Genomic DNA, 17,703 nt, shown 5'->3' on the forward strand with positions numbered 1-17,703 from the left:
AGGAAGAGCCTGCGTACGTCACCCTCCCATGATGTGGTCAGCATGTCAACTGCATGGGCAGGACGCCACATAACATCCTGTGCACTGCTGAGCTGAGCTGGGGCGCGGCCGCCTGTCTGCACCGGCAGCACCATGTCGCTCATGGTCGTCAGCGTGGCGTGTGTTGGTGAGTCCTGGAAGGGAATCGACGGAGGGAGCGCTGGGTGGAGATCTGGGCCCAGAGGTGGAGATATGGGCCTAGAGGTGGATATATGGGTCTAGAGGTGGAGTTATGGGCCTGGAGTGGAGATATGGGTTTGGAGTGGAGATCTGGGCCTGGAGTGGAGATATGGGTCTAGAGATGGAGTTATGGGCCTGGAGTGGAGATACGGTCCTGGAGTGGAGATCTCAGCCTGGAGTGGAAATCTGGGCCTGGAGTGGAGATATGGTCCTGGAGTGGAGATCTCGACCTGGAGTGGATATACAGGCCTAGAGGTGGAGTGATGGGCCTGGAGTGGAGATTTGGGCCTAGAGGTGGAGATATGGGTCTAGAGATGGAGTTATGGGTCTGGAGTGGAGATCTTGGCCTGGAGTGGCTATACGGGCCTACAGATGGAGTAATGGGCCTGAAATGGAGATGTGGGCCTGAAGTGGAGATATGAGCCTGGAGTGGAGATATAGGCCTGGAGTGGAGATTTCGGCCTGGAGTGGAGATATGGGCCTGGAGTGGAAATATGGGCCTGGAATGAAGATATGGGACTGGAGTGGAGATATGGGCCTGGAGTGGAGATACAGGCCTGGAGTGGAGATATGGGCCTGGGGAGGAGATCCAGGCCTGGAGTGGAGATATGAGCCTGGAGTGGAGATATGGGCCAGTGGAGATATGGATCTGGCATGGAGATCTGGGCCAGGAGTGGAGATATGGGCCTGGCGTGGAGTTATGGGCCAGGAGTGGAGATATGGGTCTGGCGTGGAGTTATGGGCCTGGAGTGGAGATATGGGTCTAGAGATGGAGTTATGGGCCTGGAGTGGAGATACGGTCCTGGAGTGGAGATCTCAGCCTGGAGTGGAAATCTGGGCCTGGAGTGGAGATATGGTCCTGGAGTGGAGATCTCAGCCTGGAGTGGAAATCTGGGCCTGGAGTGGAGATATGGTCCTGGAGTGGAGATCTCGCCTGGAGTTGATATACGGGCCTAGAGGTGGAGTGATGGGCCTGGAGTGGAGATTTGGGCCTAGAGGTGGAGATATGGGTCTAGAGATGGAGTTATGGGTCTGGAGTGGAGATCTTGGCCTGGAGTGGCTATACGGGCCTACAGGTGGAGTAATGGGCCTGAAATGGAGATGTGGGCCTGAAGTGGAGATATGAGCCTGGAGTGGAGATATGGGCCAGGAGTGGAGATTTCGGCCTGGAGTGGAGATATGAGCCTGGAGTGGAGATATGGGCCAGTGGAGATATGGATCTGGCATGGAGATCTGGGCCAGGAGTGGAGATATGGGTCTGGCGTGGAGTTATGGGCCAGGAGTGGAGATATGGGTCTGGCGTGGAGTTATGGGCCAGGAGTGGAGATATGGGTCTGGCGTGGAGTTATGGGCCTGGAATGGAGATATGGGCCTGGAGTGGAGATATGGGCCTGGGATGGAACTATGGGCCTAGAGTGGAGATATGGACCTGGAGTGGAGATCTGGGCCTGGAGGCTGAGTCTCTGCACAGCTGAGAGCCCTGTTCTTGGGGGCAGGTAGGCAGTGAGTGTGAGTTTACCTTCAGCCCAGGAAAAGCCTGGCTGCCAAGACTCACAGTCTAGTGGGGGCAGCAAGGGAGGCCTGGTTTTCCTGCAATGGATCGTCCATCATGATCTTTCTTTCCAGGGTCCTTCTTGCTGCAGAGGGCCTGGCCACATGACGGTGAGTCCTTCCCCAAACGTTAGGGTGTCCTCTCTCCACGTAAGAGGATTTTCCTGAAACAGGAGGGAAGTCCTGTCCGGGAGTCTCTCATAAACTAGGAAGAAGGGACGCTCGGATACTCAGCCCACAGTTCTGACCTCGCCCTCCCCAGCCTTTCTTTCCCTTGGCAGAGTCAAGTTCTGTGGGGACCAGGGTGAGACTGGGGTGCTCAAAGCTGGAGTGTGGAGGGGGGAAGTGCTAGGAATAGCAGGTCCTCTGAGGACATAGGTGTTACTCACACACTTGAGTGTTTCCATGACGGTCAGGGCTGCAGTGTGGCTGCTGTCATTCTACCAGAAGAGGTGGGGAAACCACAGCCATGGCCCTGACATTCCAAATCCGCTGATGGGGGCTCAGCTGTTTATTTTCGTTCAGGCGTCGGCTGATATTCCATTCACAAAGGACATGCCCTCCACCCCATGTCTACCTTGTGTTGTTTTATGTGAGTCATCTTGCAGTATTAAAATCTAGGAGTCGCTTACTCAGCACTTGCTCAAAGTTCTCAGCGAACACTTTGTTGCAGGGAGACACCATGTCTTTGCGGGATGGGTCCTTCCTTTAGCCCTGGGCACCCAGGTGTGGTAAGAGCCATAGAAACGTGGAACGCGAGGAGAATCTTCTGAGCACAGGAAGGGAGGGGCGGCTCCTCCTCTCTAAGGTGGTGCCTCCTTCTCCCCAAGGTGGTCAGGACAAGCCCTTGCTGTCGGCCTGACCCAGCACTGCGGTGCCTCCAGGACATGTGACTCTTCGGTGTCACTCTTATCTTGGGTTTAACAACGTCAGTCTGTACAAGGAAGATGGGGTGCCTGTCCTTGAGCTCTACAACAGAATATTCTGGAACAGCTTCCTCATGGGCACTTTGATCCCAGACATGCAGGGACCTACAGATGTCCGGATTCACACCCACACTCCCCCAATGGGTGGTGGGTTCCCAGCAACCCCCTGGTGATCATGGTCACAGGTCAGAGAGCTCCTGTCTGGGCTTCTCCTTGTCCCACCTCCCGAATCCCAGAGCTTCTGCTGGGGGTGTCCGTCAGGATTTGGTCACCCAGGCCCTGACTTTATTTGGGGTAAAGGGGGATTGAATACATGGAAATCGGTGCTGTGGTGGGAAGAGTGATTGTCCCCAATGACAACTACATTCTTATCCCTGGAGCCTGTGACTCTTTATGCTATAGGGCAGGGGACTGAAGGGGAAGACGGAGGTCTGGTTGTTGATGAGTTAACCTTGAGATGGGGAGACGGCCTGGACTGTCCCGCTGGGCTCAGTGTAATCACAAGAGACCACACAAGAGGAGAAGGATGAGGAGAGTGGGGATTAGAGCAGCGTCGTGGGAGACTCCATCCGCTTTGAAGGTGTAGGAAGCCCATGAGCCACCAATGCAGGTGACCTATAGAGTCTGAAAAAGTCAAGGAACTGATTCTCCCCTGAGTCGCCAGAGGGAACGCAGCCCTGCAGATGCCTTGATTTTAGCCCAGGAAAAACAGGGTCCGATTTCTGTCTCCAGAAGTGGAAGGGGTCGGTGTGTTCTCTCCTGCTGCCTTGCTTCTGATAATTTTCTACAGCGGCAACAGGAAACCAACACTGGAATCCAGGTCATGGGCAAGTTAAGAAACGGCCCAAGGATAGCCGGGCGTGGTGGCGGGCACAGGTAATCCTAGCGACTCGGGAGGCTGAGGCAGGAGAATCGCTTAAACCCAGGAGGCAGAGGTTGCAGTAAGCCGAGACCACACCACTTCACTCCAGCCTGGGTGAAGGAGTGAGACTCTCTCTCCAAAATTAATTAATTAATTAATTAAAGAAGCCAAACAAGGAAAAGGTTGGCAACCCCAAGATCAGCAAGGGTGGGACGCTGATGCCACCACCAGGTTCGATCCACATAGGGAGGGGTTGATAGTCCTCAAACCAGCACCAGGAACCACGCTATGGAAGCTGGCACCATGGAGAAGGCACAGAGATGGCAAGAGCGGCTCCCAGTCGCCACCAGGAACAGGGTGTGTGGACACTGGTACCTGCCTTACTGATGAGTTCATACCTCCTGCCAGGGACTCCAATGTGTCCAAAAGAGATTGAACCAGGCTGCTAAGAGCCTGGACTTGCAGCCTGTCCTGGTTCCTCTTCCACCCCCACGTAGACAGCCGGAAAGAGATTAGTGCAAAATAGATACAGCAGCCCAAGAGATGAGGCTGAGCCCAGTGGGAAGGGAATCAGGGGCTACTAGAGACAGAGAGACAGAGAAGAGGGAGGGAGACAGATGGAAGGACCTGAACTGGGAGTTAAGGGCACAGAAAAGAACATGGAGACACAGACAGGAAGGAGAGAGACAGACGCCAGGGAGGGGAAGCCTCACTCATTCTGGGTCCTGTGGATGAGATGAAAAAGAGAGACACCTTCTAAACTCACAAATTCTATTCCTAGGAGTCCACAGAAAACCTTCCCTCCTGGCCCTCCCAAGTCCCCTGGTGAAATCAGAAGAGACGGTCATCCTGCAGTGCTGGTCAGATATCAAGTTTGAGCACTTCCTTCTGCACCAAGTGGGGAAGTTTGAGGAGCCCTTGCATCTCATCGGAGACCTCCATGATGGGGGCTCCAAGGCCAATGTCTCCATCAGTCCAGTGACACCTGCCCTGGCAGGGACCTACCAATGCTACGGTTCTTTTACTCACTCCCCTTATGAATGGTCAGCCCCCAGTGACCCCCTGGACATCGTGATCACAGGTGAGAGTGTCAGGACATTCTTCTCATTGTCACTGGGAAACAGAGTGAATGATCCTGGACTTGGAGGCCCAGGTGGTTGTAAGGAAAATGTGCATGGGATTCTTATGGAGAGAGACAGACTTGCTGAGGTCTGTACCAACAGAGACAGAGAAACAGGAGACACAAGCACAGACCAGGTGTCATAACAGAGGACAGACACAGGAGCCATACAGAGAGTTAGAAAAGACAGAAAGAGGTAAAGGAGACACCCAGACAGACAGACATGTCCCAGAGAGAGGCGTCCTTCCATGCTGACTTTGTTCAGAGACCTGGCACAGGTTAGAAGTTTCATTTCTGTTTTACCTCCACAATGTGTTCTCTACCAGGAGAACCCAAAGACACCCATATGTCTGTCCTGAGTCAGCCCCTGTGGCCTCAGGCCTTGTGGCACCTACAGATGCTGTGTTGATTCTGACACCTCTGCCTTCCGTGCAGTGGAGAGTCATCATCCCAGGATATCATGCCCCAGAACACCAACCCCTGTATGCTGTGTGGACTTGGGGTCCCCACACTGGATTCTGAGGCTCATATTCCACATAACCCCACATATGATAGGATTGCTGAGAAACATAGAGAGAAATCAGGGACATCAAAAAGCAAAGGTATCAACACACACAGAATGAGCCAGAAGAAGGGGATTGAGAGACTCACAGACACATAAAGAGAAAAGAGGGCAGAGAAGTGGAGAGAATGATGGAAGGGAGCAGAGAAAAGCACCAAAATTAGAGTCCTGACAGAGAGGCCCAAGGACAGAGAAAGGGAGATGTGGGGATGAATTACAGAGATTCCAAAGAGAACCAGAGAGACCAAGAGGCAGAGAAAAACAGATGATAGATGGATAGATAGATATAGATAGATGATAAATAGTTAGGTGATAGATAATAGATAGGTTATAGATACATAGATGATGATTGCTTGTTTCATTGATTAATAGATGATATATAGAGATGATGATGATGAAGATAGATAAGTAGATGATACATGGGGAGAGACAGAGAGGCAGACAGAGAGAGAAATCAGAGAGAGAGAGAGAGATGATACATAGATATAGAAAACAGATGATTGATGGATAGATAGACAATTGATAGATAAATAGATGATACATACATATAGATGACAGATAATTTATAGATAGACACTGAATAGATAAATAGACCAATACATAACGTATAGAAATATGTAGAAAGTCATGAACAGGACACAAAGTGAGAAACGTAGAATTAATAAAAAGTAACATCAAATCAACAAATCCAAGGAAAGTCAGAGAGAATAAAACAATACACAAAGGGAAAACGCACCTTGGGATGGGGAAGTGAGGTCGGAGACCTAGAGAGACAGAGAAGGTGGAAGGAGGAAACAGACCTGAAAAGAGACAGGGGTAGAGGATGAGAGACAGAGAGAGCATTAGGTCATAGAGCCAGTGCAGTGAGTTCTCAGCTCAGGTGTGAAGGGAGCTGTGACAAGGAAGAACCTCCCTGAGGAAACTGCCTCTTCTCCTTCCAGGTCTATACGGGAAACCTTCTCTCTCAGCCCAGCCGGGCCCCACAGTTCGTGCAGGAGAGAACGTGACCCTGTCCTGCAGCTCCCAGAGCTCATTTGACATGTACCATCTATCCAGGGAGGGGGAGGCCCGTGAACTTAGGCTCCCCGCAGTGCCCAGTGTCCATAGAACATTCCAGGCCGACTTCCCTCTGGGCCCTGCGACCCATGGAGGAACCTACAGATGCTTCGGCTCTTTCCGTGCCCCACCCTTCGAGTGGTCAGACCCGAGTGACCCACTGCCCGTTTCGGTCACAGCTGAGGAAACCCCATGTCTGTCCCATGTCTTATGATCCTGGAGCCATAGCTGAGGAGCTTCCTGCTGATGATGGAGAGAGGGATGGACAGATGCAGAGAGAAGACGAAGCCTGGGTGTGAGGGGGGAATCAGGGCGCAGGATGGCAGAGAGGGCACCTCCAAACCCTCCTGCATGGCCTGCGTGGTGGTCTGCAGTCAGCGCTCCAGGCACCCAGGCAGATGGAGAAAGCGGTCAAGACAGACCCAGAGGAGGGAGACTGGGCTCAGTTTGGGGAGATCAGAGGTTCCCTCAGCCCCTCAACCTTACCCATCTCCCAGAAGCCCATCCCGGCCTCTCACCCACACAGAGATATCATCACCAGCAACCTCTAGGGCCGTTTTCTCTTTGTTTGAAAAATCATTTATTGAGGTTAAATAGACCTATATAGTTTACCACTTTTAACATTTTTTTTTTGAGGCGGAGTCTCGCTCTGTCCCCTATGCTGGAGTGCAGTGGCGCAATCTCGGCTCACTGCAACCTCCCCCTCCTGGGTTCAAGCGATTCTCCTGCCTCAGCCACCTGAGTAGCCGGTACTACAGGCATGCACCACCACGCCAGGCTGATTTTTTGTATTTTTAGTAGAGACAGGGTTTCACCATATTGGTCGGGTTGGTCTCAAACTCCTGACCACGTGATCCGCCCGCCTCAGCCTCCCGAAGTGCTGGGATTACAGGTGTAAGCCACCATGCCCAGCCACCTTTACCATTTTTAGGTGTAAAGTCTAGTGGTCATAAATACATTTATATATTTACGTGTGTGTGTGTGTATACATATATGTGTGTGTATATATATGTGTGTGTATATGTGTATATATATATGTGTGTGTGTATATATATATTTTTTAACCCTCCTCCCTTTTCTTCCTGGCCTCTGGTAGCCACCATTCTACTCTCTACCTTCCTGAGATCCACATTTTAGCTCCCGCCTATGGGTGAGAAATGGAATCTTTGTAATGAGCTCCAGTTCCATCCATGTGGCTGTAAATGTCAGGATGGTATTGTCTCTATGGATAAGTAGTCTCCACTGTGTGGATGTACCACATTCTCTCTATCCATTCATCCACTGATGGGCAGGTAGGTTGTCTCTACGTCTTGGTTACTGTGAACAGTGCTGGACCAATCATACGAGTGTAGATATCACTTCAATATACTGATTTCCTTTCCTTTGGATATAAACCCAGTAGGGAAATTGCTGGATACTACGAAAGTTCTCTTTATAGTTTTTCGTTTGTTGTTTTTGTTTTTGTTTTTGAGACAGTTTCCCTCTGTGCCCAGGCTGGAGTTCAAGTGATGTGATCTTGCTTCATTGCAACCTCCACCTTCTGGGTTCAAACGACTTTCCTGCCTCAGCCTCCCTAGTAGCTGGGATTACGGGTGCATGCCACCATGCCTGGCTCCTTTTTGTGCTTTTTAGTACAGATGGGGTTTCCCCATGTTGGCCAGGCTGCTCTCAAACTCCTGACCTCAAGTGAGGTGCCCGCCTCAGTCTCGCAAAGTGCTGGGATTACAGGTGGGAGCCACTGCACCCAATCTCCTTTTAGTTATTTAAAGGACTTCCATAGTCTTCTCCGTGATGGCTGTACTAATTTACACTCCTACCAACAGGGTACCAGGGTTCTCCTTTCTCTACCACCTTGCCAGCATTTGTTTTGCCTGTCTTGCAGCTAAAAGTCATTTTATTTTATTATTTTATTTTATTTATTTTGAGATGGAGTTTTGCTCTTGTCACCCAGGCTGAAGTGCAGTGGCGCGATCTTGGCTCACCGCAACCTCTACCTCCCGGGTTCAAGTGATTCTCCTGCCTCAGCCTCCCGAATAGCTGAGATTACAGGAATGCGCCACCACGCCCAGCTAATTTTTGCATTTTTAGTAGAAACAGTGCTTCTCCACGTGGGTCAGGCTGGTCTCAAACTCCCGACCTCAGGTGATTCGCCCACCTCAGGCTCTCAAAGTGCTAGGATGATAGACGTGAGCCACCACGCCCGGCCTAAAAGCCATTTTAATGGGGTGAGATGACAACTCACTTTGATTTTAATTTGCATTTTTCTAATGATAAGTGATATTGAGCACTTTTTCATATGCGGGGAAATTTCAGGTCTTTTGCTCCTTTTTAATTAAATCATTTTGTTGAGTTGTCTAAGCTTCTTTTTTTTTATTTTTTATTTTTTTTTTTATTATACTTTAAGTTCTAGGGTACATGTGCATGACGTTTATATCATATTTCTAGTTATTAATCCCATCTCAGATGCATAGTTTGCACATATTTGCTCCCATTCTGTGGGTTGTCTCTTCACTTTGTTGGTTGCTTGTTTTGCAGTGCAGAAGCTGCTTAGTTTGATGTAATCCCAATGGTCTATTTTTTGCTTTGATTACTTGTGTTTTTAAGGTTTTAAACAAAATGTCTTTCCTCAGACAAATGTCCTGGAGCATTTCCCCAAGACTTTCTTCTACGTGTTTCATAGGTTCAGTCTTAGACTCACATCTTTAATTCATTTTCATTTGATTTTTGTGTATGGTGAGAGGTAGAGGTGCAGTTTCATTCCTCTGCATGTAGATATCCAGTTTTCCCTGCATGGTGTATTAAAAAGTCTGTCCTTTCCTGATTGTAAGTTCTTGGCACCTTTGTCAAAGTCCATCGGATAGGCTGGGCACGGTGGTTCACACCTGCAATTCCAGCACTTTGGGAGGCCAAGGCAGGTGGATCACCTGAGGCCAGGAGTTCAAGATCAGCCTGGCCTACATGGTGAAACATCGTCTGTACTAAAAATACAAAAATTAGCTGAGCATGGTGGTCAGCGCCTGTAATACCACTACCCAGGAGTTTGAGGCAAAAGAATTGATTGAACCCGGGAGGCTGAGGTTGCAGTGAACCGAGATTGTACCTCTGCACTCCAGCCTGGGTGACAGAGCGAGATTCCATCTCGAAAGAGGAAAGGAAAAAAAAACCGTTGGATGTAAATGCATGGATTATATCTGTGTTCTTCATTCTGCTCCGTTGTTCTATGTGCCTTTCTTTATGCCAACGTCATGCTGTTTTGCTTACTACAGCTCTGTAACATATTTTTAGATCAGGTAGAGTGATGCTCCTGCTTTCTTTTTATACCTTGAACTCTCAAGACAGTGGGCATCACATACAAACATTATGGAGAAAAGGATCCCAGGATTCCCAGGGCCCAATATTAAATAACAGAGTGTTGGCCATGAACCAACCTCAAAGATTTCCGTTGAGTAGAGGACAGGCAGCCTCATTTCCTCACCTCTCTCCTGTCTCGTGTTCTAGGGAACCCTTCAAATGGTTGGCCTTCACCCACTGAACCAAGTTCCAAAACTGGTGAGTACAGAACCCTCTTATATCTGCTTTTGGAAACCTGGGAAGATGGAAGCCTTGGATTCAGGCGTTGAGTCAGCATCTCGCAGCTCTGACATTGTGCGCCTGTCTTCCACCATCTCCAAACTCCAGATACTTCAACAGTGAAAGGGATCTGGGCCCAACACAGGGCTCAGTGAAATCTCTTAATCTCTAATTTTATGGAGATGAGACCTCCTACAAGCTAGAAGAATGACTGCCAATCTGACATCCTTCTCAGGAAAAATGCAGTGTTTGTTCTCCCTGAATTCCTAACTGGAGGATAAATTCCTGGGGGCTTGAAAGAGGGAAGGGAAGGGAACAGCTGATGAGGGCGAGGGGTTTTAGAGAAGTTCCACTTGCCAAGGAATGAGTTCCTGTTGGTCATGAGGCAACCCTGGCTGACTCAGCAGAGCAAGAGCCTTGCAGTAACAAAGAACAGAGCTCATGCATGAACACTTCAACTCACTGACTCATTCAGCCATGGCCCCATGCTCAGGCTGTGCAGTTAGAATCCTTTCCTACTGTTGCCATAACAAATTTCCACAAGATTCGTGGGTGAAAACAAAACGGTTTTTTAATTATCTTACAGTGCTGTAGCTCAAAGGATGAAATGCATCTCACTGGGCTAAAATCAGATGACAGCAAGGCTGCCTTCCCTCTGAAGGTTCCAGGCAAGAATTTGCTTCTCACTTGTCCCAGCTTCTAGAGGCTCCCACATTCCTTGGCTCCTGGTCCCCTTCCTCCTTCTTCAAAACCCACAAAGACTGGTCACAACTCACATGGCATCACTCAGACTCTTCTTCCTTACCACACTTCTTTCTCTGAATGCTGCTCTCCCTTCTTCTTCATCTTTGGAAAACTTGGGGATTCGATTGGGTTCACCAAGATGAAAATCCATCATAATCTCCCTGAAATCATCCAGGATACCCTTGTCTTAAGTTCAGCTGATTAGCAACCGTAATTCTGTCTGCAATCTTCATTCCTCCTTTCCATGTAAAATAACGTATTCACAAGCTATGGAGGCTAGGACAGGGACATTTTGGAGTGGGACAGCATTCTCCTGCCTTCCATAAACAGGAAGCAAGATGCACTTGGCCTCTGCTCTTGGGACACTGATCTTGCAGATGGTTAAATAGGAGGGCAGAAAATGAATGCACAAGTGGACCAATAAATGAATGATCCATTGGAAAGCATCTGTGCAAGAAATCTATTTGCTTGTTCGTTTATCAAGACAGTCTCCCTCTGTCTTCCAGGCTACAGTGCAGTGGCACGATCTCTGCTTACTGCAACCTCTGCCTCCTGGATTCAAGTGATTCTCCTGCCTCAGCCTCTCGAGTAGCTGGGATTACAGGCAACCACCACCACGCCCAGCTAATTCTTTTTGTATATTTTTTGTAAAGAGGCTGTTTCACCATGTTGGCCAAGCTTGTCTGAAACTCCCAACCTCAAGTGATCCGACCGTCTCAGCCTCCCAAAGTACTGGGATTACAGGTGTGAGCCACTGTGCCCAGTCGGAATTTAAAATAAATAATAGATAATGCTGAGTGTATAATTTTGGGTGACAGAGAAGGTCTCACTAATCAGATATTTGTGACATTAATGAAAAAAATGGATTGAATCCCTGAAAGACTGGCGGAAGGATTTTCCACACACAACTGTCAGCCTTGAAGGCACAAAGGTAAAAACAATCTTATGTGGAAGGAAGAGGCTCTACCTGAAATGCTGAGAAATTTTCAGGCTCTGCCTGAAATGCTGGGAGAATTACAAGACCACTGGAGAGAGAGGACAGCACACTGGGTACGCAGGAAACTAAGGAGGAACAAGGAGTGTGTGTTTTATACTCACAGCCATTGGATTCACCTCAGGGTAGCTAGGAATCCCTACATGATTAATAGTGACTGACATGAAAATAAGGGAGGCCCAGGTGCGTAACTGGAGTCTAGGAGACCGTGGAAAAGGCGATTTCCGCCCCACTGGTGAAACGTGGTGCTGATTTAGACACTAAATGAATGAAGGACATGGATATAAGATATGTTTGTGAGGTAGAATCATCTGCAGGGAGGACTCGCTGGGTTTGATTTTCCTAGTTGTTTAATCCTTGCTTAATTAAATTCTTTCTGAGATTTATTCCTCCTACACGTAAATCAATACCTGGCAGAGGAGTGACAGATAGATGAGGGGTGGTGGAAATGAAGGGACCTATTACAGCATAATATACAAGGCTGTGAACGGTTGCCCATGCCTCTAACCCAGCACTGCAGGAGGCCAAGGCAGGTGGATTCCATGAAGTCAGGAGTTCAAGACCAGCCTGGCCAACATGGTGAAACCCTATCTCTAATAAAAATACAAATATTAGCTGAACATGGTGGTGCATGCCTGTAATCCCAGCTCCTACTCTGGAGGAGGAAGCAGGAGAATGACTTCAACCCAGGAGGTGGAGGTTGCAGTGAGTCGAGATCACATCACTGCACTCCAACCTGGGTGACTCAAGGAGACTCCGTCTCAAAGAATAAAATTAAGAAATGCATAAATAGGGCCGGGCGCGGTGGCTCAAGCCTGTAATCCCAGCGCTTTGGGAGGCCGAGACGGGCGGATCACAAGGTCAGGAGATCGAGACCATCCTGGCGAACACAGTGAAACCCCGTCTCTACTAAATATACAAAAAACTAGCCGGGCGAGGTGGCGGGCGCCTGTAGTCCCAGCTACTTGGGAGGCTGAGGCAGGAGAATGGCGGGAACCCGGGAGACGGAGCTTGCAGTGAGCTGAGATCTGGCCACTGCACTCCAGCCTGGGCGACAGAGCAAGACTCCGCCTCAAAAAAAAAAAAAAAAAAAGAAATGCATAAATATAATGTAACACAAACGAGTGACAATGGCACCTGGATTACCGTCATTATTTTTCTATTTCTCTATAATTACTTCTTTGATCCTTTATCTTATCCATTAGGCAATCAGCCTAAAACCTCTTCCCCATTTGCTTTCTGTGAGCGTGAGATCATATAGAAAATATGAAAGCTCCCTGAACCCACCAGCACAGGTCCTGGAATAGAGGAAGTGCTCTGCTCATCGCAAAATGCTGGCCCCCTCACCCAAATCCCCCACCTTACCCCTACTTCCAATCACCTGTGGAGATTCAGATAGACCATGGAGAGGTAAACACTAATACTACTTGCAGTGAGTTCAGATCTTGGAATCAGAGATCAGCACCAGCTCTAGCTCCTGCCCCTCTTTCCTACCAATCCACGGAAGGACAGGTTGTATTGAAGCAATAGATGGTGGAGGACATTGTCCTTCCCCCAGCCTCTCGTGTAGAACAGCAACCTAATATATGACTCCCGAGATCACAAAGAGTAGCACGTTTCACACGGGCTTCAACGCTATTTCCTGGCTGTTTGATGTCAGAGAATTCTGCTTCGCGTTTTTGATCTTGATTTCACTTTTCTTTCCTTTTCTTGGAGAACGTAAGTTGTTTGAGTCAAGGGTGCTGTGCATGTAGAAATCCTAAAGCACATTCACTGTGCATGATTCCCAGTCCAGTCTTCCCAGAGAAGACTCTTAACACCTCCTGTACTGCACCTGGGGCTATGCCAGTTCCTATCACTCACCGTCACTCCAGGGAGACAGAACACACAGAGAATACATGACATAAGCAGGTTCATTACTAACACGAAAGCAGCAAGTGACAACTGAAGCGTATATTTCAATGTGAGCCAGTCCCCCAAGGCTCAGAAAAGCTGCTCAGGACATATAGAATCACCCCATGTGCAGTGTATCTGGGGGAACCTGAAAATCAGCCCAGCCTGGGTTTTGTACCCTGGAGCCACAGGAAGCACTGAGCTAAAGCACTGCATGACGTCCTCCTCTAGGAAGAACAGGAAGACAGCCCAGGCTGTTCTGGGACATTCCTCCTGATCTCACGATGCTAATGTCTTAGTCCATTCTTGCTGCTGTAAAAGAACACTTGAGCCTAGGTAACTTCTAAAGATAAGCGATTTATTTGCCTCACAGTTCTGCAGGCTGTACTAGAAGCATGGCACCAGCATCTATTTCTTGTAATGACCTCAGGCTGCTCCCGCTCTGGCAGAAGGGAAGGAGGGTCTGTGTGTGCAGAGACCACAGAGATCACACGGCAAGAGAGAGAGCAAGGGGAAGGGGTGCAATGGAGTTTCCAAGCTCTGTTTAACAACCAGTTCTCCAGGAACTAATAGAGGGAGAACTTGCTAACCCCGTCGTGTGGGACAGCATTGATATATTCACAATGGATCCACCTCCATGACCCAAACACCTCCCAAGAGTCACAACCTCCCACATTGGGGGTTAAATTTCAATGTGAGGTTTCAAGGGGTCAAACATCTAAACTAAAGCAGTTGTATCTTCAGCACATTCTATGGTTATTATGAGAGTTATAACTGAGAAAGCAGGAGAAAGCTGGGTCTCCCACCATGTGGGTGCATGTCCTGAAGAGACATTGTATATGGCTACCTGTCAATCAAGAAATGCGAGACAATCCATAAAGAGGAAATGCTATGATTAGCTTCTTGTTGGTGCCTCGTCTCCCTCCAGGTATCCCCAGACACCTGCATGTTCTGATTGGGACCTCAGTGGTCATGATCCTCTTCACCATCCTCTTCTTCTTTCTCCTTCATCGCTGGTGCTCCAACAAAAAGGGTAAGTCTCATGAAGCAGAGGCCACAGACCTCAGGGCCGAGTGGGGAAGCGGGATGGGAGCACGCAGGTGTGTGTTCCTCACCGGCAGGATGGTCCCCGGTCCAAGACAGGAGCCACAGAGGCAGAGCTTTCTAGAGAGAGTACCAGACACCCTGTCCCTGCCTTCAGCTCACAGACCATTGCCTGATTCTAAACTGTATCCTCACATTCCTGCAGCCACTGACATCCCAGAGAAGGTTCTATGACAGGCAGAAAGTCGGAGACAGAATCAATGGGATGGAAATTGAGAGCTATTCATGGGATGGGTCCTTGAACTAAGAGAGATAGAATGTCTGAGTCTGGCTGTTGGCAACTGAGAGACCTCAGGCACCTATGGCCTCCCCCTATGTGTTGGAGTCTGAACAAGAAATGAGGACCCAGAAGTGCCTTCCTAGCTGTTTTGATCACTTCTGTCTCCTACAGATTCTGCTGTAATGGACCAAGAGCCCGGAGTGGAAAGAGCAGTGAATCCAGAGGTAGGTCCTCCTCGGTCCAGCCTCATGGATCCAATCTTATTCCCTACTAGTCCTGAAGAATGTGAGCCCCTCCCTCACTCAACATTTCCTCTCTCCAGGACTCTGATGAACCAGACCCTCAGGAGGTGACGTACGCACAGTTGGATCACTGCGTTTTCACACAGGGAAAAATCACTCGCCCTTCTCAGAGGCCCAAGACATCCCCAACAGACACCAGCGTGTACATGGAACTTCCAAATGCTGAGCCCAGATCGAAAGTTGTCTTCTATCCATGAGCACCACCGTCAGGCCTTGAAGGGGTCTTCTAGGGAGACAACAGCCCTGTCTCAAAACCGGCTTGACAGCTCCAATGTACCAGCAGCAGGAATCTGAAGGTGTGACTCTGCATCTTAGAGCATCGCTCTTCCTCACACCACGAATCTGAACATTCCTCTCCCTTGCTTTCCAATGTCTAAGGTCCCCACTGCCTGCTGGAAAGAAAACACACTCCTTTGCTTAGCCCACAATTCTTCACTTCACTTGACCCCTGCCCACCTCTCCAACCTAACTGGCTTACTTCCTAGTCCTACTGGAGGCTGCAGTCACACTGAGGAACTCACAATTCCAAACATACCAGAGGCTCCCTCTTAACACGGCACTTAGACATGTGCTGTTCCACCTTCCCTCATGCTGTTCCACCTCCCCTCAGACTATCTTTCAGCCTTCTGTCAGCAGTAAAACTTATAAATTTTTTAAAATAATTTCAATGTAATTGCCTCTTCTTCAAATAAACATGTCTACCCTCGTGGTTTCAGTAATGTGACTCTTTTCTTGCCGAAAGTTTCCGGTGTTATCATTACTATGTCCATGTAACCCCATCTGCTCTCCACTGGGTTCTCACCCCTGGACTCTGAGCTTCTGGAAGCAGGTGGAGCCTGATTCGTCTCCAGGACTCCAATTTCATCCAAAAATGTAGCACATAGGAGGTTCCAAGGATCGTGAATCAGATGAACAAGTGATATTCTTACTCTCTGCACACCTGGAAAGCTGGCAGAGTCATTGCAAGATAAAACATCTGTAGAGTCATAGGCCTTGTTAGTCTCCTCTCCACAGGGACACATATCCACACATCATCTTTCTTATTAAAAATACACAGTTGGCTCCTCCAGATCTGTGGGGTTTACAGGTGTTTATTAAACCAACTATAAATCAAAATATTCAGAGAAAAAATACAAAGTTTCAAAAGCAAAACTATGTTGAACAGACACAAATGGAGCGGTACGTATGCTGTGTCAGGAATTATAAATAATCTAGAGATGATTTCATGTATACATGAGGGTGTGCATGGGTTATATGCAATTGCTATGCCGTTTTTTTGTTTTGTTTTGTTTGTTTGTTTGTTTTTCGGAGTCTCACTCTCTCACCCAGGCTGGAGTGCAGTGGCGCGATCTCAGCTCACTGCAACTTCCGCCTCCCAGGTTCAAGTGATTCTCTTGCCTCAGCCTCCCTGGTAGCTAGGATTACAGGCACATGCCACCATGCACAGGTAAATTTTTTGTCTTTGTATTTTTAGCAGAGACTGGGTTTCACTATGTTGAGCAGGCTGTTCTCGAACTCCTGACAGCATGATCCACCCAACTCAGCCTCCCAAAGTGTTGGGATTACAGACGTGAGCCACCGCGCCCAGCTTCACTGTGCCATTTCATGCAAGAGGCTTGAGCATCTGCAGATTTTGGCATCTGAATGGGGATCCTGGAACCAATCACCCAGGAATAGTGAAGGACGACTGTATATAATTTTTATTTGCCAATTTTAAAAATAAAGCATAAAAGGCTGGGCGCGGTGGCTCAAGCCTGTAATCCCAGCACTTTGGGAGGCCGAGACGGATGGATCACAAGGTCAGGAGATCGAGACCATCCTGGCTAACCCGGTGAAACCCCATCTCTACTTAAAAAAATACAAAAAACTAGCCAGGCGAGGTGGCGGGCGCCTGTAGTCCCAGCTACTCGGGAGGCTGAGGCAGGAGAATGGCGTAAACCCGAGAGGTGGAGCTTGCAGTGAGCTGAGATCAGGCCACTGCACTCCAGCCTGGGCGACAGAGTGAGACTCCATCTCAAAAAATAATAATAATAAATAAAGCATAAAAAATGTATAATAACAAGGTAAAAAATAAGAAGTGTTTTTATAGTGTGAGGATAAGTTCAGATTTATTTTTTCCTACTTGTAACCCTATGGTCCTATTATTTGTTGAGAAAATATTCTATTCCACCTTAAACCACATGGCAGCCTTTGTCAACTATAAAGGAGCTGTGTATCCACGGATGTATTTTAGACACAGTTTTCTGCCCAGTGGTTCTCTGTATCCCCTCTCATGAGGATGTTGTACTTTATATAACCTTAGAGAACCCCTTAAAGTGTGGTAACCTGAGTCCTCTGTTTGTTGTTATAGGTTATTTAGTTTCCTTTTTTTTTTTTCTTTCTTGAGACAGACTCTCCCTTTGTCACCCAAGCTGGAGTTCAGTGGCACGAGCTCAGCTCACTGCAACCTCCGCTTCCCAGATTCAAGCACTTCTTGTGCCACTGGTTTAGTACAAGAAACTCAAGCAGGAAAATTAGAATGACTTTTTGTCACAATTATTCTGACAATGTTAATAATACTTGTTAGATATTTTGCATATT

General features: G+C 48.3%; 2 protein-coding genes across 2 annotated transcripts in view; both read left to right on the forward strand.

Moving 5' to 3' along the window:
* On the forward strand, positions 1–15,838 carry LOC117093678 (killer cell immunoglobulin-like receptor 2DL3). The gene is given in 9 exon segments (XM_033229133.1): positions 1–166; positions 1,846–1,881; positions 4,340–4,639; positions 6,182–6,473; positions 9,793–9,845; positions 14,426–14,530; positions 14,993–15,045; positions 15,144–15,293; positions 15,295–15,838. Coding segments are annotated over 9 exon segments (1,146 nt in total). The 5' UTR covers positions 1–132; the 3' UTR covers positions 15,418–15,838.
* LOC117093691 (killer cell immunoglobulin-like receptor 3DL3) overlaps positions 2,266–17,703 on the forward strand; it is a 25,768-nt gene continuing 10,330 nt past the window's right edge. Inside the window, exon 1 of the mRNA XM_033229207.1 lies at positions 2,266–2,881. Coding sequence (XP_033085098.1) covers positions 2,872–2,881 — 10 coding nt within the window. The 5' untranslated portion in view covers positions 2,266–2,871. The remainder of the gene's footprint in view (positions 2,882–17,703) is intronic.

Source organism: Trachypithecus francoisi, unplaced genomic scaffold (genome assembly GCF_009764315.1).
Source record: "Trachypithecus francoisi isolate TF-2019V2 unplaced genomic scaffold, Tfra_2.0 Lachesis_group12, whole genome shotgun sequence".
NCBI lineage: Eukaryota > Metazoa > Chordata > Mammalia > Primates > Cercopithecidae > Trachypithecus > Trachypithecus francoisi.